The 22211-nt window shown below is 42.1% G+C and overlaps 5 protein-coding genes across 7 annotated transcripts in view; 3 read left to right on the top strand and 2 right to left on the bottom strand.

Annotated features, from left to right (window-relative positions):
• Positions 1-670: 670 nt before the first annotated feature.
• zp3c (zona pellucida glycoprotein 3c) lies at positions 671-2678 on the top strand (the record flags this gene model as incomplete). Its single annotated transcript, XM_083981160.1, has 8 exons — positions 671-682; positions 774-880; positions 1046-1149; positions 1531-1714; positions 1793-1919; positions 1999-2087; positions 2196-2272; positions 2509-2678. Exons 2-8 carry the CDS (start codon positions 843-845, stop codon positions 2676-2678), a joined length of 789 nt encoding a protein of 262 aa, XP_083837286.1. The 5' UTR covers positions 671-682; positions 774-842.
• A 106-nt stretch (positions 2679-2784) lies between these two features.
• On the bottom strand, positions 2785-5052 carry LOC310992919 (inositol 1,4,5-trisphosphate receptor-interacting protein; the record flags this gene model as incomplete). Its single annotated transcript, XM_083981149.1, has 2 exons — positions 4997-5052; positions 2785-4682 (listed from the first exon to the last, which is right to left on the bottom strand). Exon 2 carries the CDS (start codon positions 4672-4674, stop codon positions 2785-2787), a length of 1890 nt encoding a protein of 629 aa, XP_083837275.1. The 5' UTR covers positions 4675-4682; positions 4997-5052.
• A 1388-nt stretch (positions 5053-6440) lies between these two features.
• calhm1b (calcium homeostasis modulator 1b) lies at positions 6441-8629 on the top strand. Its single transcript, XM_083975362.1, has 2 exons — positions 6441-7263; positions 7981-8629. Exons 1-2 carry the CDS (start codon positions 6718-6720, stop codon positions 8488-8490), a joined length of 1056 nt encoding a protein of 351 aa, XP_083831488.1. The 5' UTR covers positions 6441-6717; the 3' UTR covers positions 8491-8629.
• Positions 8630-11498: 2869 nt separating this feature from the next.
• Positions 11499-18653, top strand: LOC310988735 (RING finger protein 122). 2 transcript variants are annotated; one of them, XM_083975432.1, is made up of 8 exons: positions 11526-11656; positions 11747-12213; positions 12429-12802; positions 14303-14456; positions 15654-15696; positions 16220-16261; positions 16953-17035; positions 17774-18653. In XM_083975432.1, exons 3-8 carry the CDS (start codon positions 12778-12780, stop codon positions 17892-17894), a joined length of 468 nt encoding a protein of 155 aa, XP_083831558.1. In that variant the 5' UTR covers positions 11526-11656; positions 11747-12213; positions 12429-12777; the 3' UTR covers positions 17895-18653. The 2 variants fall into 2 exon arrangements, with proteins under 2 accessions (XP_083831557.1, XP_083831558.1); XM_083975431.1 differs by having other exon boundaries at positions 11499-12213.
• Positions 18650-22211, bottom strand: part of pdcd11 (programmed cell death 11) — a 26021-nt gene continuing 22459 nt past the window's right edge. For both annotated transcript variants that reach the window (XM_083975072.1, XM_083975073.1), the window contains exons 33-36: positions 21449-21617; positions 20179-20332; positions 19844-20009; positions 18650-19256 (exon numbers count right to left, since the gene is read on the bottom strand). In XM_083975072.1, coding sequence (XP_083831198.1) covers positions 19085-19256; positions 19844-20009; positions 20179-20332; positions 21449-21617 — 661 coding nt within the window. In that variant the 3' untranslated portion in view covers positions 18650-19084. The remainder of the gene's footprint in view (positions 19257-19843; positions 20010-20178; positions 20333-21448; positions 21618-22211) is intronic.

Here is a 22211-nt window from a genome sequence, read left to right as displayed (position 1 = left end):
GACATTTCCTGCAGCTGTGAGGAGTCTCACTTGATTGCAGAAAAGCCAGGTGAAACACCAGTGTCTTACTCAACCTGTTCAGGGAAGGGTCAGCTTCAGTGAGAGAGACAGCAGCCAGAGCGACATGGGGCTGATGCAGGCTGGGATTCTGTTCCTGTTGTTTACTTCTGTCTGTTGCCAGCAGTTTAGGAGTAGAGCTAGGCCTGGCCTGCATGTGGACGATCCCGAAGCGGAGTGGGAGAGACTGGAGGCAGTGATGGCTGAAGAGCCCACCCCAGCCCCTGAAGCCAGTGCTAAATTCTGGAGGAGTTCATCAGGTGGTGGGTCTTCAACACCTGCATTGTACTTTCCTGAGTATGTACGGATACTTTCGTCTAATTACCCAAAAGATACTTTCAAGCCAGAGAGAGGTGCCAGACCTCTCCCTTCCTGGACCGAGCAATTGTTACTTGGACCTTCTTCTACAACTGACAAACCATCAGTAAAATCAGCAAACAGAGGAAAGCTGGTTGAAATCCTGTGTCATGTTGACAGAATGTATGTAAGAATCAGGAGGGTGGTTTTTAAGACTAGGGATGCTTATAAAAACTTGAAACTGGGGACCTGCCCTGTTAACCAGGGTACCAAAGACCATTATTACTTTCTGTACCTTCTGAAAACTGACTGTGGATTCAACAAACAGGTTAGTAAAAGTGCCCAGATATATTTTATTTTCAAAATGAATTTCTCTTGAACTGTGAGAAACTAAGACCATCTGAAATCTTTATTTACAGAGTAATTCAAATCATCTGTCCATCAGCAATGCACTCCACTACAAACCACCCTCTGTGATTTTACGGGAAATGCCATTTGATGTTTCTCTACAGTGTAAATATCCCAGGTAAGGCTTAATCCTGCTTAAGTGTAGTTTAGATTTAAGAGTATTCACTAAATGTGTTTACTAAGTTTCCAAGTTTTAAGGGTTTTATTTTCAGAGACATTTGTCTTAGAGTAATCAGGATTATTGTGCTTAAAAAAATATGTATAAACTCCATGGCTGTTGCAGGTTCTTTGTCTCCTATAAAGTTGGCTTCTATCCCAAACTACAAGGAGGAACAGTTTACAAAGCACTCCAACCAAAGAGCAATTATGTCCTTTCTGCTCAAGATGGTATGTTCTTTCTTTTTCTTTTTAAATGTTTAATTTCCCTTGTCACCATGCAAATCTGTTTCCCACTGCTTTGAGCACAAAGCCTTTCCTCCATGGTTTCTAGGCTGCAAAGGACACCTGTGGTTGGGAGGAATGGGGGGAAAAAGGAGCAAGACAAATTCTAATTCATATAAATTTTTATTTATAGTTTTTAAATAGCTAACGACCTATAAAGCAGTTGAAGGTATATTACATGCACATTAAAATACACAACAGCTGTAGTCCATCACAAAGAGCTCTTGAAGGAATCGAATAGTTTCACCTTTTTTAAATGGCTAAATATGTGGCAGCCCTCTTGAGTTTGTATCTGAAGCTGTCCAGTAACTAATCTTTCTTTCTCAGGATCAGGAAATGAAATCACAGGTCAAAAAAGCTACACCTTGGGCCAGCCAATGTACTTTGAGGCTAAGCTACCAGGCAACACTGGAAGTTCTGGAAGTGAAAGGATATACATCAAAAAGTGCTTCATGACTGCCTACCAGGACCCCAACTCCAATCCTAAATATTCAGTCATTGACAACCAAGGGTCAGATTGAAATTGTTTCAGATTTTAAATTGACCCTTCACTTGGCTTTAAGTTAACATGCATATTCTCCACTTGCAGCTGTATGATTGATGGCAAGGTGAACTACCAGTCAAAGTTCCTCACTGGCTCCTCAAAGATGGTCCAGAAGTTCAGTGTGGGTGCCCTTGTTTTCAAGGATTTGGTCACCCCGTCTTCCACCTCACAGGTACTGTCAGTCAAGTGAGCTGTGTACCGTATTTGTCATTGTGTCCAGTCCGTTGCACTGAAATCCAATGTCCTTTCAGCAACTCTACATGCACTGTGAGATGTCAAAGGGGCCGCTCACGCCAACGCCCGCCTCAAAGGCTTGCAATTATGATCCAGTGACCAAGAAGTAAGTTGTTGTTGGCTGAGGGTAACACACAGGTTGTAGGAAGCTTCCTTTTTGTGGTGTTTTTGTTAATGGCATTTGAACACCTAATAAAAACTGTAAATTGTTTAGGTGGAAGGAGCTGTATAGTGGTGATGACTCTGTTTGCACCTGCTGTGAATCATCTTGCCCCTCTGCACGGTCAAAGGGTATGTGCTACTTTTTTTTTTCAATACACATAACGGTTATGGATATGCAATGGCTTTACACATGATTTTAATCTTGGCACACAACTTGACTCGCACATCAATCAACTCATGAAGCGTTCTGCTATGTACAGGCAATATTATGTCCAATGTGCTGATCCATTATCTGATTTTACAGTATCTTTATATGACAATGGCTCAAAGCTACTCTCAATCTTTGCTTTTTAACTTCATTTCAGCAGCTTCCCGTAAAATCGCCTCCACTCACTCTTGGAAGGTCGATTTGAGTGGCAAGGATGACTACATGGATTTTCCCCCTCGGATGAAATCATTTGACGCTGACCAATTCAGTTTTGAGGATGTGGCAGAAGACAGAGGCTACCTAGATAATGGGCAATATGATTACTAAAACATGTGGAAATCAGAATTTTAAATAAACTTTTTTTCTTGTACTGTTTCACAATGTCCTGAGTCATTCATTCATCAGTCGAGATTAAAAACCATAAATGTTAACTTCATCTTAAAACTGCATTTTTCTCAAATGGCTGAGACTGGTCAACATGATCACATATCAGCATGTGTGCATTTTTTAGCACTTCCTGGAAATGCAGCAGAGCGTTTCTGTAGATACAGTCATGTACCACAAGGGGATGGAAGAGGTTCACTGGTTTTGCGTGCACAAATGCAGCAGGGAGTTTAACTATAGCCTTAGTTAGAGGGTTCCCAATAAAAACATGGTGCAGGCACTTCTTCTCCAGGCTCCTCTGCATGAAGACAAGCAGGTCTCGCAGCCTATCGGCCACATGGTTGGGTTCCCACTGTGATGAGTCTTTGGTCAGCAGCAGATGCATTAGAGCAGTTTTGAAATGAAAATTCTTGAGTGCACTAGTTCCAGACAGTGTGGTCTGTCTCTTGTGAAGGAAAAGTGCAATTTCAAGAGTTTGAATGTGGCAGGAGTTTAAAGGCAGGCTTTTAGAGAGATGTTGTAAGAGCTGATCTTCATACACGGTCAAGGAGAGCGTCCAGAAAGTGTCCAAATTGTTCGGGGAGCAAGGTGTGATGTAGAAATGAGCAGCAGTGTTGAATCTAACTACAGGATTCATGCTGAAGCTTATCTTCTTCCCTGATCTGAATCGAACAACCAGGGAACCTGGAGCATCAATGTACCGAATGTTGAGCTCAAACTCGTACTTGTATGAAATCATCGCCCACGCCTGTTTGATAATGCTCTGAAACCACCTGGTAACCTGTGATTTTGACAGAAAAGGAGTATTCTTGGAGCAAAGAAGGCCGTCACAAACGTCACTAACTTCTGTCTTTAATTTCTCATTTTCACAATGCAGCAGGCAAACCATATCGTCATCTGCGTCAGAGGACTGGCAGGGGCAGCCATTTTGGGTTTTCTTATTTTCCATGACTTTTATTTGACCACAGATGGGCATATCAGGCACCAGGCCATTTGCCTGCTTATTCCTGAGTAGGCACTGAAAGCTGTAAGGCTCACGGGGGGCAAAGGGAACAATTATATCACATGCATCCAACATCTGACAGTCCTCAATCACCATACCTTCATTTTTATCACAGATGGTTCTCATGGTCTCCACCAGGTCATTTGCAAAGCCTTCCAAAAATTCATCCTCCCTCCATTTCTTATTGGATGAGACACATTTTGAATGAAAACTCTGCAGAGTGTCACTGTCGGGCAGCGGCACCTCACCAGTCCCTGGGAAAGAGGTACCAACTTCACTTTGTTTCATCTGGGAATTCTTTCTCAAGTATTTCCTAATGAAGCGGATCATGGAGATAATGGAGAAGGTATTCCATATGTACCAGAGGTAGTCCTCCCCCCAGTCGCCGATTCCCTTCTCTGAGGTTTCATTTTCTGACACTTTGATGTGACCCCCTGATTTAGATGATGCTTCCTCTTTGGAGTCTTCCTTCTCCTCGGGCTTGTCTTGTTGCCCCTGTGGTTCAGTCTGAATGTCTTCCCCCAACTTACTCATGTCAAACAGTGGGTTTCCATTTTGCTCATATTCCGTTTGTGACGGTTCATCTCTGGACGTTTGTGGCTGACTTGGATCAGAATTTGCTGATAATGTTTGATCAGCGTTGTCTTCCTTTGAATCTTGTTTGGTGCTAGTAACATGTTCATCAGTCTGCTTTTGCTCCTTGGTCATTTTTCTCATGTCACTCTGAGGCCCCCTGTCATCAGTTTGTGTCATTTTCTCACTGACGGGTGCCATTTCCTGGTCTAGTTTCTCTTCTTCCCTTAGCAGCTTCTCTTCCTGCTTCAGTATTCCCATGGTAACAATATCATCCAATTGCTCCTCTACCCCAGGGTCATCCCTCGGACACGTTAGGAGACCCACAGTCACCAAAAACACTCGTAGCAGAGTATCTTGCATTGTCAATACTATGAATGAAGAAGCAAACAGAATAAAGAGTTGTTACAAATCATTTCAGTCATTTTGAAAATGCATTAGTGACTCATTCAATATGTACAAATAAATGACTTATTACTATTTTGTTTATATATTATGAGAAATGTTCCTGCCAGTAAGTTTCACAATGATGCAAAGCTAAAAAGCAATGAGCTACTTCCTTGATTGCCTAAAAAGCATCCACTTTAATCTAAGATTGAGTTGTATATTCATTTAAACATTTCACTGCAAAATTTAGGCTAAAGGAGAACAATAGGAATACACACCAGAACAAACGATTGCTTACCTCAATAATGCAATGTTCCGGTAATGTGTAAATAGGTACTAAGGAGGAAGCAAGTGAGAGTAACCCTGCACAGCTACAGGCTCAGTTATCTCTTCCTATTTTAGATGTAGGTTGTCTTTTGTGACTTATTTCCTGTACACCCTGCCCATGTGCTCTGCTGTGACATTTTCCTGTGCAATACACTGAAGAAAAAAGACAGCACCGGTTTCCTGTAAGTTTCACTGCACGTTCCGAAAAGTTTCAAATGAGTCATTTACTTTGAGTCCCTCAAATGAAGCATGAACAGTTTGCATGACGCTGTGTTACACAGTGAGGAGAACCAAACATTAGGGCTGCATATCTGTCTGGGTCAAATAAAACCTAACTATGTGGTGAAAATGGTTTGTGCCTATGAATACAAGAGTAAGCCCCTGCCTTTTATTCTCTTGTGGTCTTCCAACTGGTTTGTCAAGCTTTGCCTCATTCAGTGGGAGCAGTTGAGTTCAAAACGAAGTAGTGAAATAAACCAGAGATTGTAAAATAGATATTATATTTTGCATGTAAAAGCCAGCATTGATTTGGTTCTGATTAAGTGGCAAAAGATTCACCCTTCACCTCTTAGTCAACAACCAAATTTGCCAGCCAAAGTCACAGGTATTTGCATGTTTCGAGGGAGTATTTGCATGTCTGGATGGTTACAGCTGAAGAGCACTCCCGTCTCACAGTCCGAATTGAGTTAACGCCACAACTTAATATGTTTGTCTAAGTTATTAACAATATCAATAATCTGTAAAAGGGCTGACTGGAAATTATGTCAATGTTTTCCCAGCACTGTAGCAGGTTTACTTTAGAGAAAGTGTGGGCTGAATGTGAATCCTCTTACATCACACTAAACACAGGTGCATGGGGAGGGGCAAGATGACAGATGATGTGGTCAGCTTTGAAAATCACTACAGAAACTCCAGAAACACTCAGGCAGAGCTTCAAAACCTACTCAAGTGCAAGCTTGTTTTGTTTTTTGTTTTTTACTATGGGCATTAACATTACTTAAATTTTCCTTTCATTTTGTTCATCCACGCTCAGAAAAACAGGTAAGTGTGTTTGTGCTGTTACTTTCTGACCAATTGTCATTGTTGTTTTGTCACTAGATACACTTAGAAAACCTCTGTCTGTGTGAAAGCTGGATAAAACTTTAGAGTCATATAGTTCAATATGAGCAGGTGAGACTCTGGTACAACTCTCTAATAACATACATTAATAAATCATGTTAAATAATGGCATTTTTAGTGGTTAATAAATTGTGTTCAAATGCTTTATTGAACACACACCATACTTCACATATCATTAATTTTCTGCTTTGTGAAAAGGGGTGCAGTGTATTTATTAACATTAACATCAACAGACTGATGAACATTGTAACCACAGGTTAATTTTGACAAATTATATCACTGTTGACCATGGTTCATTACTCACAGTTAATAATGTGACAACTGTGATAGATATTTCTCACATATAAGAACTGTAAGACATCACAAATCCAGTTAAGTATCAATAAAACCATTAGTCACAAGTATAATCACTTCAAAGTGAAGGTTAAGTGATTTATATGCACAATAATGACACAACGATCAGTGTGCTTCATTTTCTTACAACTTGTTTACTAACTAGTTTGAAACTATCTATTGCACTTCTTTCCACAGATTTGATTTCATCAGAGGCGAAGATCCACCACAACTCCCAAAATGGATAAGTTTCGTATGATGTTCCAGTTCCTTCAATCCAACCAGGAGTCCTTTATGAATGGGATCTGTGGTATCATGGCACTCGCTAGTGCACAGATGTACTCTGCATTTGAATTCAGTTGCCCATGCATGCCAGAGTACAACTACACCTATGGGATTGGACTTCTTTTTATTCCACCTATATGGTTCTTCTTGTTAGGTTTTGTACTGAACAATAATGTGTCAGTGCTCGCTGAGGAGTGGAAAAGGCCCACAGGCAGGCGGAGTAAGGATCCTACAATTCTTCGCTACATGTTTTGTTCAATCACGCAGAGATCCCTGATAGCACCTGCTGTTTGGGTGTCTGTCACTCTCATGGATGGAAAGAGTTTTCTGTGTGCTTTCAGCGTCAACTTGGATATTGACAGGTTTGGGAATTACAGTCTTTTCAAGGGGCTGTCAGAGACGGAGAAGATGAAACTCCTGGCAAAGATCCCATGCAAGGACCTGTTTGAGAATCAGGAAATAAGAGTGGCAGCATCGCGATACATCAAGTGTATATCCCAGGTAACCAGATTTTTTTTATTATTATAAAGTAAAAAAAGTTTCAGTAGTTGCTTTAAACCAGGAGGTCATTAACCTTTTGCCTATAGGCAGAACAGGAAGTTTCCCAGTCCGAACACCAGTCAACACACTGTGCTGTGAGTGCGAAGGATGTTTTTTAAATAAGGCTTGGCCAAAAAGTTAGGGACACATACAGAGAGCAGTTTTGTCAACTTTCAGTGCTGAAAATATGACTCAGCAAAATGTAATTGTCCTTGCTTTATTCCTCAAAAACTGTATTTAACTTAAATCCCCACTGCCAGATTCAAACCCACTTAACACTTTGAGTTCACTAAAGCTTTACGCTTCGCCTATCAGAGGGATAGATAAGCCTCTAAATTTATCATTCATGGAACTGGGACCTATTTCAATCTGTTCAAAAACACCCACACTCTTATTTGGGTCTTTGATCAGCCAAAGGGTAATTATACCAGCTTAAAAGTAACATGTCTATGAAAAAAGGTCTATTGATATACAGATACTGTTAATGAGCTGTGGAAGTAGAGACCTGTGCTTTTCCATCACAGGTTCAACATGTTCTTTTATCTATAACTGCTAAATCTAATTCAAGATTAACCAGGTTCACTAAGACCTATATCTCGATTGTCTATATTCTGACCACAGGAAGTTATCTTGAAGACTCAAAATAGCAGTATACTACTAATATGTCTACATTCACAGGCTTGTGGGTGGATGTTTTTGCTCATGATGACCTTCACGGCCTTCCTGATCCGGGCTATTCGACCATGCTTTACCCAGGCTGCTTTCCTCAAGACCAAGTACTGGTCTCATTACATTGACATCGAGCGGAAGATGTTCGATGACACCTGTAAGGAGCACGCCAAGAGCTTCGCCAAGGTCTGCATCCAACAGTACTTTGAGAATATCAGCGGGGAGATGCGCAGCTTCCACCGCCATCGCTCCTGCAACGACAACAGTGAAGAAGATGAAGACAATAAGAAAAGTGATGAAGAAAAGCTCCTGGGCATCAGGGCCCAGGATGATATGAACAAGGTGTTGTGGAACTGGCACACCTGTAAGCCGGCACTGGCTCTGAGAAAGGACCAAATGGATGGTGAAAACAATGGTGGGCTGAATGGAGAAGCCAATGGAGTACTAAACGGGTTTGTAAAGGGACACACCCATGAAGTGGAAAAAAAGGAATGGGCAGTGTATTACAGTAAGGTCTGAGGAGTTCAAAGAGACAAAGAAAAGCCTCAACTGGATTATGTATAGCCTTCAGACAATTACATCATTTCAGAGTTTGAGGAATAATAATAACTACTTTTAGAATTTGTTAAAATTTAGTTAGATGTGTAACACTATGATATATATATATATTGACATGCACTTAAAGGGATAGTTCACCCAAAATTCAAATTCCACTCATTATCTACTCACCCTCATGTCAACTAAGAGCTGTGAGACTTTTCAGAGTCCTCCGTTCCTTCTCAGAGTTACGGGGGGGTCCGCACAGCAGTATTTGTCCATATAATGGTTGTGAATGGATACCAACTTTCTTTGTCCAAAAAGACACACCAAAAAACATCCAAATACCTCCATGCTGCTCGTCTGTAATGTCCCTCTTGTATTGAAGCCCCGACATGAGAAATTGTTCCGAAAAAAAGGACTCTGAATATTCTCACAGCTCTTAGTCGACATGAGGGTGAGTAGATAATGAGTGAAATTTGAATTTTGGGTGAACTATCCCTTTAACATCTGATGCATATTTTAAAGCAGAAGTGAGTGATCCGGTCGTTTTCGCTAATGCTGCGTTCCAGGCAGGCTTTTGAAATCGTAAATTACAGCTTCAAGTCACAACTTACGACTTTGTAGCGTTCCAGGCAACCCACTCGTGTTTTTCCGACCTGTTTTACCGGTGAAAGTCACTATAACGGCCACTCGTAACTTCCGACCGGTGAACTCGTACCAGATCGAACTGGTACCACTTCACGGTCGGAAAAATACGAGTTTCCTTGAACGCACCATAACAGTCCTCGTCGCTACGTCACCACATTCACGGCGTTCCTTGGCTGCACACACAGCCCTGCATGCCGTTCTCTCTCCTCATTGGATAAAAACTGTAGGATACGATAAATGTTTTCTCTTCGGCTCAGAGCAGAGCAGAGGGACTGAGAGACCCGTGTTTCAGTCCAAACACTCTATGTAAGTGATTGCTGTCGGAAGATATAACTATCTAAGACTTATATTAACACAAATATATCACTCACTTCTGCTTTAACTGATGAAGCATGACAAACTTTCACCATATTCCTGGTTCATGTACAGTTTATTTTTCTCAGAGGATGTCTACAACTGGGTGTAGCCCAAAACTTGTTTGTACTGTTTTATCTCTGAGGCATGATTTACCAATGAGAAGTGTACACACTGTGCCGCTATACTCTCTGTGGGGCCAAGCTTGGCAAGAAACCTTGAATTCTGAAAATGTTAGGCTGCACAAGTAGAGCAGCTCTATCCGGACCATAGTAAAGCATTATTACAGCACACTGGAGAATGTGCATTGATAACAACACTATCAAATGTTTGTGTATTTGCTCACAAGTAAATATTGCATGGGCACAAAACTGAAAGTTGTTGACGTGAATCATATGAGCTGCATGCACTTCTTCATACTCCCTGCTGCTTCATGCTTACAAGAAAAAACTATGACGCTTTTGAAAGAAAATACTTTTTTCCCCTGTTGTAAACTAAAGCGGAATGCAAAAAGAATGGAAATACATTCTTAATTGTTTCCACAAATGTGATTCAGAGACAGATGTTTGATCTGTACTGACCTATGAAGCAAAGAAGCCTTGAAAAAAATATAAGCTTAGCCAATAAAAAATGTAACTGTCTGCATTAAAACAAACATTATCTATGATCTCAGATAACCCTACAGTGCTACTGTATTTCCAGTCAGACAAACCTATGATTTATGCAAAAAAAACAAAAGGTTGCGTAAGCTGAAACAATTTACATGTCACTAAGAAAACAAGGTCAACATTTGCATCTCCCTCTCTTCTCTCAATCAGGTTTGTGCCTGCTTTAGTCTGCCACTTCCTGATCAATTTTTTTTTTTTTTTATTCACGGAAATGTTGACTCCTCCAAAAAAAAAAGAAAAAAAGCCTTTTGAATATCACTGCATACATAACATTTTCATTTTCACTGCACGTCTTCAGGAAACTGTTGATACAGTGGTGTTTACACAGCCACACTTCACAAGAGGGCGCGCTTTCACCCAAACCGTCAGCCTTCACATGCCAACGACACGACCCTGTAGCAACAACATCTTTGGAAAAAAAAAAAAACCTGTAAACACCCAACAATGCATGCAGTGTATTAAGCGCTGTATTTATGCTCGTGCATCTGTGCAGTCCATCCAGCTGTTCCTCAGCACTCAACGGTAACATCATTACTAGAGCAGGAGGGTAGGAGGGAGGGTTAGGGTGAATGAAAATGGCTCGGATCCCATTGAAGCCCTGTCCCTCCCTCCCCCCTGGGGATTAGTGGAGCAGCACTCCCCTTGACCGTCTCACAGCTCGCCCAGTAGCCCAGCAGCTGTTCGCTCTCTCAGCGAATTGGCAGCCAGGGTCGCTGGTGTGGGGGTGGACGACGTGCAAATGAAATGTCTTTGTCCAGGCTGTGATTTTTCTGTTTTTCCCTCTTGATATCTCCTCCTAATATGCAAAGATGCCTCCTCTTGTTCTCATCCCTGCTCTTTCTATCTGTTCTTACACTTCAAAGGAAGCGACATGGTGTTTATATATAGATCAAACAAAGAAAACATGAAAAAAATAAAGTGCTGTAGCTCAAAATACAATCTGCGTATGTTGTGAAGAAGAGGAAATAGAAGAGGAAGAGATGATGCAGCAGCATCCCCTTCCCCTCCCTGACCTCCACTTCACACAAACGGTTTTGTTTTGGTTGTCATGGGCATCAGCCCGTGCGCATGTTACTGACCGGGGCCTCCCTTGACTTTGCTGCAAGTGTCTCTCTTGTCTCCCTCTCACATATACATGCACAGAGGGTGTGCGCATACAGACACACACACATCAGCATGCTTGCAGGCGTCCTATTCGTCAGTGTCTGGCTCATTCTGCCTTCCTTCTGCCTACAGATTGGAGGACAGGGGTAGCGAGGGAGGGCTGAGGGAGAGGAGAGTTGCGAGGCAAAACGGCTGGTCACATGAGCAGAGATCTGTTTACAAACCCAAGGCAGAGCAAGAGCAAGAGCAAGGGGAGGAAGGGAAAGGCGAATCGCAGGCTCTCTCTCTCCGTCTCTCTCTCTCTCTCTCTGAGCACCATTATGGATTGAATGAGGAAGAGGGGAAGCCTGCCATGACAAAGCCAGCTGGAGGTGGAGGAGACTGAACACAACACAGGCAGACACACTTGTGCACACACGTCGCCTTTGTCTCTGATTTTTTTTTTCTTTTCTCAATTGAAGGAGCAGATGGTTTGAGGGAGAGTAGGATCCCCCCCTACGCACACACATACACACACACACACACACTCACACACATGCACTGACTGACACACAAACACACGCTCACCAGCAAAATACCAAACCCAGCCAGAGGACTGTTGTTGACTGCATGGAGCTGTCCTCACTTTGTTTGGGCTTGGAGAGAAGTACATCTCTGCCTTCTATACTGAGGAGGAATACCCACTGCAAGATCAGAGGACTGGAGGAGGAGACAACAGACGAGAAGAGAGGGGGATGAGACTTGTGAAAATCCTCTGTTAAAAAAGCAGCTTTGGGGAGGAAGACAAAGCGGAGATTAATGCCAGATAATTACCTTCATTGGAAAGAGGACTGTCATTTCGAACGGCGGATGTGACTGAAATTGGTGAAGGGAACGAGACTGTAGAGACAAAGTGAAGTCAAACAGGGCCCCTTTTTCTGCTGGAAATGTGAGTATTTCCTGTTACTAAGCAGCTTGTGTTGTTTGTGGCATAGTGGTTGAGTGAGACGCAGCTTTTCACAACAACAACTCCTGAATAACACGTTATGAGGCAACTGAAAAACAATCATTTCTTGTCAACAAGATTTTCTTTGTCTCTTCTTCTTCTCTTTCTCTCTCTCTCTCTTTCTCTCTTGTGATGACATCATTCTCCCTGGGATCCAGGAGCACATGAGGTCTCCACCAGTCCTGGTCCAAACTCCAGTCCCAAATCTCCCAATCTTTACACAGAGAGTGGGTAATCCAGATTTGGGAATGCTGGGCAGCACAGACTGCTGAGCCAACATAACCACACCAGGATTTGTGGAGTCTGGAGCAAATCTGAAAAATCTTGATGGTTGTTTTTTTGGAGGAGCAAACACAACCCAACAAAGGAGCGATCCAGCTCACGGTGACTGAATCCAGGCTCCAAACAGATTCAGCGTCCAGAGTTCCAGCCCACGAGCTTGGCTCTCATCCAGCCTGCTTCTGACAGGGCCTGAATTTACTGCTGCTGCCCTGGGAGTCAAATTTCATGCAACCATTCCAATGGTGTAACGGTAAGTGAGTGGATTTTTCTGCCGTCTGCCAAATACATGAGAGGTGGTAGCACATGTACTTACTTGTATCTCATAAACTCACTTATACTTAGTTGCTGGCTACAGGCTAATGGGATCCACATAATGGATGTGGCGAATCCGTGAGATAGTACAGACAGAGGCCTCGTTTTTTTTTTTTCGTTTTGGGGAGAGTGAGGGCACTTTAAAGAAGTCGCATTCAAGGTCATGTTTATTTGACAGTTATGACAATTGAAACTGAAGATATTTCATCCTCTGACCTCTTATTGTTTTGTTTCTGCTGAGTGCATCCATGCCAGGGTCATAATTGTATCCCTCATTATGCTGCCCTTGGTCTACTCTAGACTCACCCCTCACCCCATAAATCCCCCCCAACCCCCAGCCATGTCAAATTATCCATCCCATGCCCCCCACAGCGTGCAAGCTGTACCCATTCATTCACTATAAAGAGAGACACTTAGAGGCTGGCAAAGAGCATCCTCGCCACAAATTAATAGGAACACATGTGGCCTGTGTGGAAGTGGGGCTTCCTCTGCTATTGTTTTACCAAATGGTCCTTTAGTCCCCAGAGTTCATTCTGTTTAATATGCCCCACCCCCCACCCCCTGCCACCTGCAACGCACACACATTTCTGTCTTACAAATACACGCAGACAGACACCGCACACCCCCTCCCATCCCCCCCAGTGCTGTCACACACATACACACACACACACACTCAACCAGTCACTTCTATAGAGTCTGTGGAACAGATGGTGGTGTGGCGGAAGTGGTGTCTCTCCTCCATGTTTGCCTTGTTCAGAGACAATTAACACACAGTCCTACGAGCAGCTTCAGTTGCCACCACCGTGCCACGGACACACCTTACCCAAACAAACACTAACTATTACGCCGAAGTCCTCGCTAAATGTTTCATGCCGATAAAACTCGATTGTGTATAGAGCTGAGCTGGAGCACCGTAGAGTACCGGCTAGCCAACATACTATGTTGTTGAAGTTTTATATGTGTATTACGCACTCAGAGACTCCAAGCTTGGTGGCACTAGAAGCCTGAGATGGCACAATAACTCCATGTTAGTTAATGATCAACAAACACAGATCTCATAGGCTTAAGTGCTCTCTTAGCTACACAACAGTGCAATTGACTGTACAAATGATTCTGTCTGTTGTTTATGCTCCTGATTTAGACTGAAACTGTCTAAGGGCAAGGTTACAATAGGTGATTATAATGGCAGAGTAAACAATGAAGTTGCAAGACAGGCTTTAGCAGCTCCTTGAAAAGTGCAGTTTAAGGATGTGAACATAGAAACCACTGAAGTAAACACGTTCTGTCACGAGTGAAAGATACTGTTTTAAGAACATAAGAAATGAGATTATTGATTAAGTTAACTTATAGCTTGGGACAAGGGAACGTGGTGGTAAAATGTGTTGTAAAGGTAAAATGTGTGTCAAATATGTAACGTGCTGCAAACTCTTACTGACAGGATGCCTGTGTGGTTTGGGCTCTCATCGCTCTGAACACTACTGCAGCATGACGTCTGACATCTACCACCTCCCACTCAATGTGTATGTCATTGTGCTGGGCATCGGCCTCTTCGTCTTTATGCTCAGCCTCATCTTCTGCTGCTACCTTTTCAGGTAGGTACAAAGGTGACTGGGAATCTGGGAAAGGCAAAAGATGAAAGAGCACAAAAGGAGACATCCAGTTAACTCCCCCTAGAGATGGGTTTTTTTTCTCCTTTTTTTAAAACATTTTGAACAAGCATAGCAACACAGTGTACCACAGCAGGTTACAATTAATTCAAATCTACCTTGGTAATAAGATTTTAATATGTGATAATATTAGCAGTCATAATGCAGATTTATGGAGGGTTGCTGTGCAGAGCTGCCAAAGTTGCCACATGTAGTCTGGATGTTAGAATAGGATAGAAACAGACTTTTCTAACAATTGCTAGCAATTTTACCCAAATTAACCAGTGATACCGAGATAAATTGATCACTGATTGATCAGCCAGGCCACTATATTGGTAGGTAGGTCAGTAGTGCAGCTGCAAAATGTCATACTTGCTATCTTTTGCTTTTTGATGGTTCAAATGTGCACCATGAAAATAGATACTATTGTTTGTGTTGCACTGTTTTTACTCAGTGTACGGTGTCATTGAGTGTTCAGAAAGGCACCTATAAATAAAATGTATTACTATTATTGTTATTATTATTATTATTATTATTATTATTATTATTATTATTATTATTATTATTATTATTATTATTATTATGATGACTTGTATAAATGAGGCTAAAGTTGTTGTTGTTGTTGTTCACTCTCACATCTCTCATTGGTGTCACCCATGGACAAAGCTAAGCTAGGCGTTTCCCCCTGTGTTCAGTCTTCATGTCAAATTAAGTTAACCAACTGCCGGATGGTGTGGGTGACTGACTTTCATAAATTACAATTATCTCAATCAGCAACTATTTACTTACATGGTCACGCTTTCTGCTCCATATGGTGATATTGTGTCATCATTTAATGCAGGTATAAAAGCCACATTTTAAGAATCATTACCAAAAATGACAACATTTTGATAATGTTATAGCCTAAAAAAAAAAATCCAATACGATCCAGTTATGCAATGACACTTAATATAATTGAAAATTCATTAAAACTATTTACCAAAACTCTTATACAAATTAAACTAAATCAGGGTGGAGGATTTCTCCATAACCCATGCAGGCTCTTATTGCAGTGGTAGGAAATGGGAGTATTGATTGATAGTGTGCCTGATTGTAGTCACAGCACAGCCACTTGTACAGATGTTCTGTCTCTGTTCCTCTCAGGCTGAAACAACAAGGAACACGGGAGCAGTTCAGCTACAATGAGGTATGTTTTTACATTTCTGACGCCATCGGTTAACATGTAACACCAGCTTTCGAGGCAGGTTATAAATACTACTATAGCATTTCGCACCATCATCATCTGTTGTGAAACCCGACACCACTCTTTACAGATGACCTTGACTCCCTGCATGTGTCTTTACATACACTCTGATTTTTAAAGCATCAATCCACCTGCTGTATAGTGATAGACAGGTAGCAGCTAAGGAGTGTCAGTAGTGTGTGGTAGAGGTGGTGACAGTGTTATTGTGTTTTCAGCTTTGGGGAAGGTTGAACTGAGGCTGCAGCTGTGTGTGTTGGCAATAGTATTCAGCATGATTTTTTAAGCTACGACACCACTGTACACACTACTGTTATGCAGATATTTTTAGCCAGTCAGATCAGGACATTGAACCCATCTGAAATGTTTGTTTTACACACCACGGCTTTTCTGCCAGCATAATAGTGCTGACACATCATTCACATGACCCTATACGCTTCTCTCCTACGTCCCCCTTTTCCCACTGTAGGTGGTGCTGAAGGGAGCAAGCAAGAAACTGAGCCTTCTAGGAGTAAGTTCCACTGTCTGTCATATGCATGTCTTTTTAAACACGTATGTTAAAAATCCCAGCAGCAGTACACATTTTGTGTTACCCACCCTTGTTTCCGTGCCAGCTCAGATGATCCATTATGAGCTGGGAGGGTTCACTTGGTTAACTCAATCAATTTCTCCTCTCCAATGTGATTACCATGCTGAACTCACTCACAGTGGAGAATGATGCCCCGAAAATATCTTGTATCTCAAATGCAGCTATTTTAGAAAATGTCAGAGTGCCCGCTCTACTCTCTATTTGAAGCAGAACTCCAGGAGTAACTGCACTCATTCAAAATGTATAATAAAAAAAGATCTTTTCCTGTCTCCTGTGATTCCTAAAATGACTGCTTTCTTTTTTTTCCCCCTGAAGGCAGTTTTGGTGGTTAGGGCTAATTTTGGTTTTCAATTCAATGTGCAATCTCTGCTTGTAGGTAGACTATAGGAGGAGGTTGAGATAGCCCTATTACTTTGAAACAGAGCTAAGATAAAAAACACCATTTCAAAAACATTGGCCGGTATTTGTGTCGTGCTCTGAATCTAGGTCACATGACAGTAATTTACTAGATCTAGCTACAAATGGTAATGTTATTGGCAGAGGTGAAATGACTGAGTAACGATGGGGGCAACAGATAAGCTAACCCTGTTGTTATTTTGGTTCTTTCTTGTAGCAAACCTGTGCGGTGTGTCTGGAAGAATTCAGGACCAGAGATGAACTGGGAGTGTGCCCATGTTCACACGCATTTCACAAGAAGTGAGTGTTGACATCTAGTGTCATTAGTGGTTATTTACTTTCCTACTTAAAATGAATAGGCTACCACTCTCGTACCCGTTTCCAGTCTTTTTTGCAAAGCTCAGGTATAGTTGGTTGATGACAAATCACATCCAACATTTAACAGCTCCTCAAAGTGTTGACTGGACTCATGTTACATCAAGTGTTGCAAACTATGTAGTATAAATCCAGCGGGTAATAATTTGCATAGTTCTATGTTGTTTTACCGGTGCAAGGCCAAAGTCTCATTGAAGGCTCAAAGGGGAAACGGAGGAGAAGTTAAATGACTCAGCAAATTGAATAGTTAATGGGAAAAGAAAAAGCAGCGAAATGGAAGAAATGGAAATACAAGCAGAAAGGAAATTGCCCCCTTAAATGTCTGATTAAAATCTGTATTCTTTATTTAATTTCACTTAAAATATAAAAGAATCAGTTACTTTGTAATGGACTTTCTATACTTACCTATAGGTTAATAAATCTAATCATTCACTTTATTAATGCTTCCTGCAAGCTTTTTTTTTTTTTTCCATGTTCACAAGACACAAAACTGTAAAAGAAAAGTAGCCACAAAGCTTTGTTATTACATTCTGGACTGAACCTGTACAAAATTAGTAATAGCTCCTAAAATGACAAAATCATGGGTAGAGTTAATTGTCATCTACCAGTAGCTATTGTCATGCAGCATTATTTTTAATCTGACTTGTGTTTGTGCTCTGTCAGGTGCCTGCTTAAGTGGCTGGAGATCCGCAGCGTGTGCCCCATGTGCAACAAACCCATCCTCCGGCTCCACACAGACGCTCCCCAGGGTGCCGAGGGTCCCATGGACCCAGAGGAGGTGTGAAGGGAAGCTGGGGAAGAGGAAACCAGACTCCCCTTACAGAAAAACACCCATATTAAATACACCAGGGATGATGGACAGCAGTCATCTTTAAAACATCTCACAGGAAATGTCGATAACGATCCCCAGTGGCCACCTCGGTGCTGACCCTTGAGCAATATGCCTTGGTGGGAATTTGGATATTGACAGCACCAAATTCATTTGGTCAGTCGGGAGGAGAGGGTGGATGATTAGGGTCTTTTTCATAAAAATGCTCCTAGATCTACTTCCATATTGCACTGTTCACCAAAAAAAAAACATGAGAGGAAAATGGAGCCACTTTAGAGAGCAGGATATCATTGCAGCTGTCACTGGAAGACTAGTGGGGCACTGCCAGAGACAAACAACAATGCAGGCATTCAGCGGGGACGTCAAGATCAGAACGGATACCTCTAATATCTCAGGGGTGTTACCAATACAGCCAGCACAAACCATGTCAGTCACCCTATAACCCTGTGCCACACATGCATCTTCAATACTGCCAGTGTAGGTGAAACGCTCCAGGTAGCCACAACCTCCGGCTGAAACCACGACCAGCGGGATTACAACCATGACGATGATTTACGTAGACAATATTGTTACCGATTGTGTCCCAGGCCCTTTCCTTTTAAAAAAGAGACTGATAGAAAACTAGTCTTGCTTGTATGTATTGTATGTAAACGTGTCCCTATATATATTGTTATTTTGTATTTGTTGCTTTTAAATAAAACGTCACGTAATGTATTGCAATGGTGGAGTTTATTTAAAAGGTCAGTCATCACTGTAAATAGAAAAATGTCCCAACAAGTCTGATAAAGAACCTTTTACGCATCCATTTAAAAACATAGTAAACTTATAGTCATAACATTTACTTTTCTCTTCTTAGCTCACACTCATTTACATACAAAATGGATTAAAATGGAAGATGAAGAAATACTGAATACCAGTTCGTTTGATGATTTACAAAGGTTTGTTGTGTTCTGCAACCTTGACTTTCAGGTTCAACAGTCCAGGTCACTTAAAAAAGTTAAAATACAAGCTACCAAGGTGATTCTTTTTTTTATTAGGAAGCTGAAGGAGCATCTGTAGCCACAATTTTTTTTCCCCCCTAAAAAAGGAAGGTACCTAGCGCATGCTGGGTATGACACACTGCTGTCCACACATGTATTTGGTCTTTAATTTGCAGCCTCGGTGCCTTTAGCTTCCACAAACTCCATGGCTTTCTCTTTGACAGCCTGGATGCTCTGCGGTGTGCCGTGCTTCTTTTCATACTCCAGGTAGCGCTTGAAGAAGAACTTGATCTTTTTCACCGCGACACTCAGGTGGATGACGCGATCAAAGAGCGCCCTGCAGGACACAGGAAGAAGGACGCCATCAAATACTTGTTTGGTTGAAAGGATAGTTCAACATTTTGGCAATTTTTCCCTTTTCCATAATCCCTATAGTCATAGAAGTAGGTTCATTAGCTTTAATTATCGGTGCATGCTGTTTTGATGTCTGCGGGGCAGAGACACGAGACACAATGAAGGTGAATGGTACATCCCCTGTCCCTCAAAACTCATCAAATACACAATCCAACAACTCCAAAATGCTCTTGTGGAGAAGTTATGTTGATGTCATGTAACATTACGAGACAGAGTTGTTTTCGAGGCAAATGCATAACCGAGTCGGACAGAGTTTTGAGGGACAGGGGACCTGTACCGTTCACCTCAATTGTGTTTGCTAGGCAGCTCGTGTCTCTGCCCCACAGATCTCAAAACAACATGCACTGATAATCAAAGGTAATGAACCTACTGCTATGACTGTAGGGATTATGGCAATAGGTGGATTCGCCAAAAATGTTGAACTATCCCTTTAACAATGACCAGGTCACAGCTGTCAGTGTTACTACAGTACATACACTGATAAGGCTTGGCAAATGACCATTGGCTCACCTGATTTCCTTCTGTGATCCGTGTTTGACCATGAGGTCGATGAAAACAGACCACAGATCAGTACGTTTGGGATAGCTTGTCAGCACTTTGTCAAACATGGTGCGACCTTTCTCTGAATCACCATAACGGAACTCCAGCTGGGCGAACTTGGCAATCACATCCACACCTAGGAGGAAGGATGACAACACATAAAGGTTACAACCTGTGGAGAGACGCAGCTGGGACAGGGAAACAGAGTCTGAACGGTTACACACGGTGTAGAAGGGGTGACAACTCCCTGCTTTCAGTCAGTGGTGGGTGTAACATAAAAACTCATACTCTTCAGGATATCTTACTCTCTTTAGAGGGCAGACTCTTCAGCGCCCTCTGCAGGAGGGCAGCGGCAGCGTCGCTCTGACCCTGCTGCAGCAGGAAGGTCCCGTAGCTCAGCCACACCGCCTTGTTCTGGCGGAAACGCTTCACCATCGTCTTGTACAAGCCCTCGGCCTCCTGGGTACAAACACAGAGCACAGGCCGTGTTACACAGAAAGACAAATCGCAACAGCACACAGCATTTGTGCATTAAATAGGCAAGATTTCAAACAAAGGGAAGCTAAGCTAGGGTGACCAAACGTCCTCTTTTACCCGGGCATGTCCACTTTTTACGTCCGGGCGGGTTTTATAAATTCATGAAAATGTCCGGTTTTCAATGTTTTTCATGGGACCATTAAACATACTTGACTGGTGCTTTGCACAGAATACTCTGGTATTTTGTTGCGTCTCTGACATAATTCCTGAGAGGCTGCCTCTATATGTGCGGCTCTGCCACGCGCTCATGCAGAGGGAGCAGACGTCGGAGCAGCGTTGCCTCTGCTCACAAAATGCAGAAGCGCAAGTGTAGCTGTACCAGGGGCGGACAGGACATCTGTGTTCTGGAGAAGAACGGCTGGTAGGCCAGGATGGCCGGCGGCTGCCTCGTAGTCACTGTTCCTTTTTTTTTCTTTTTCTAAATACCTGACAGCCGTGTTTATCTGTGATCAGGGCCGGCCCAAGCCTCCATGGGGCCCTAAGGGGCCCTCTATTATTGCCAATAATACTGATTATTGATCATTTACACACCTAGCTACTACAAACTAATTAAAATTTTTCTAATCTGTCGCTACGGATCATCATCCTAGCCTGGAATGTTTTTAGCCATCTATGGTTTTTAAATCTGAAATGATATCAAATTCAGCCAAAAGTGCAGCCTGGGTTTGATTTATACTTAATATTCGAAGTGATATAGGCCCAGTACTAAATGTCATATGGGCTTACTAAAAGTAACAAAATAAACCAATAACCAATGCATTTGCTGTAAACATGTCATCATTTCTTTTTGGTTTTAAACAAACTGCAACACCAATGTGAAACAACTTAAAGTGCAACCACAGCAATTAAGGGTTTTTGTAAATAGCCTACACAGGATTTCTCAAGGGATCGACAGAAGTTACAGAGAAAGTTTATTGCTGGTTCTGTCTGTGATCTACCTGTTACCAACCCCCCCTCCAGGTCCACTGTCCTCTTTTTTGGAAATCAAAATATGGTCACCCTAGCCAAGCTGAGTTTATAACTCCGTATAGACTGCACCTTGGTCTTGTCGGACTTGGCGTAGATGTCAGCCAGCTGCTGGTAGACGGGCATGGGCTCGCAGAACTGCAGCGCCCGCTCAAACACTTTCTTGAGGGTTTCCTCTGTGCCGTACATGTTCTCCAGGTTCAGCAGGGCCACCCACACATTCAGCTTCTCCTGCTCCTCCCTGGACCAACACAGGACAGGAGTTCAAACATCATCTGCTGTCATTAAGCTCGTTTACACAATGATATGAATGAATGGGGGAGAAAAAAAGATCAAAATGTATGGATGTTGGGATTCTGGTGTTTTTCATGTCAGAGAAATACCAATTAGAGTTATTTCTGTTTTCTATCCATGAGCTTGGGTTACAAAACAGTGTAGTAGGAGAAGACTGAAATTAAAGATGATCTACAAGTTTACAGTGGCATGCAAAAGTCTGGGCACCTCTGGTCAAAATTTCTGTTAATGTGAACAGTTCAGCAAGTGGAAGATGAAATAATCACCAAAAGACATGCAGTAATATTTTAAGCAATATCAGTGTATTATTTTTTGTTTTCTACAGTTTTAGAGTGAAAAAAGGGAAACAAAGCAGCAGCCTGCAAAACAATGGGAAACCAGGAGACTTGAGCTCTCAGATAACTTAGATCAAGCTATCAGACAAGATATTTTATTTATATTTTCATTTACATGCTGTGATAGTTTCCAGGGGGGGGGGCTAATGGGTACTAACTATGCAGGGTGGCCTTTTCCTTTTTAATGTGTCATCTGTAACTTCATG

The sequence above is a fragment of the Trachurus trachurus genome (genome assembly GCF_905171665.1).
Source record: "Trachurus trachurus genome assembly, chromosome: 1".
Classification (NCBI taxonomy): Eukaryota; Metazoa; Chordata; class Actinopteri; order Carangiformes; family Carangidae; genus Trachurus; species Trachurus trachurus.
This window is presented reverse-complemented; position numbering and strand designations above follow the sequence as displayed.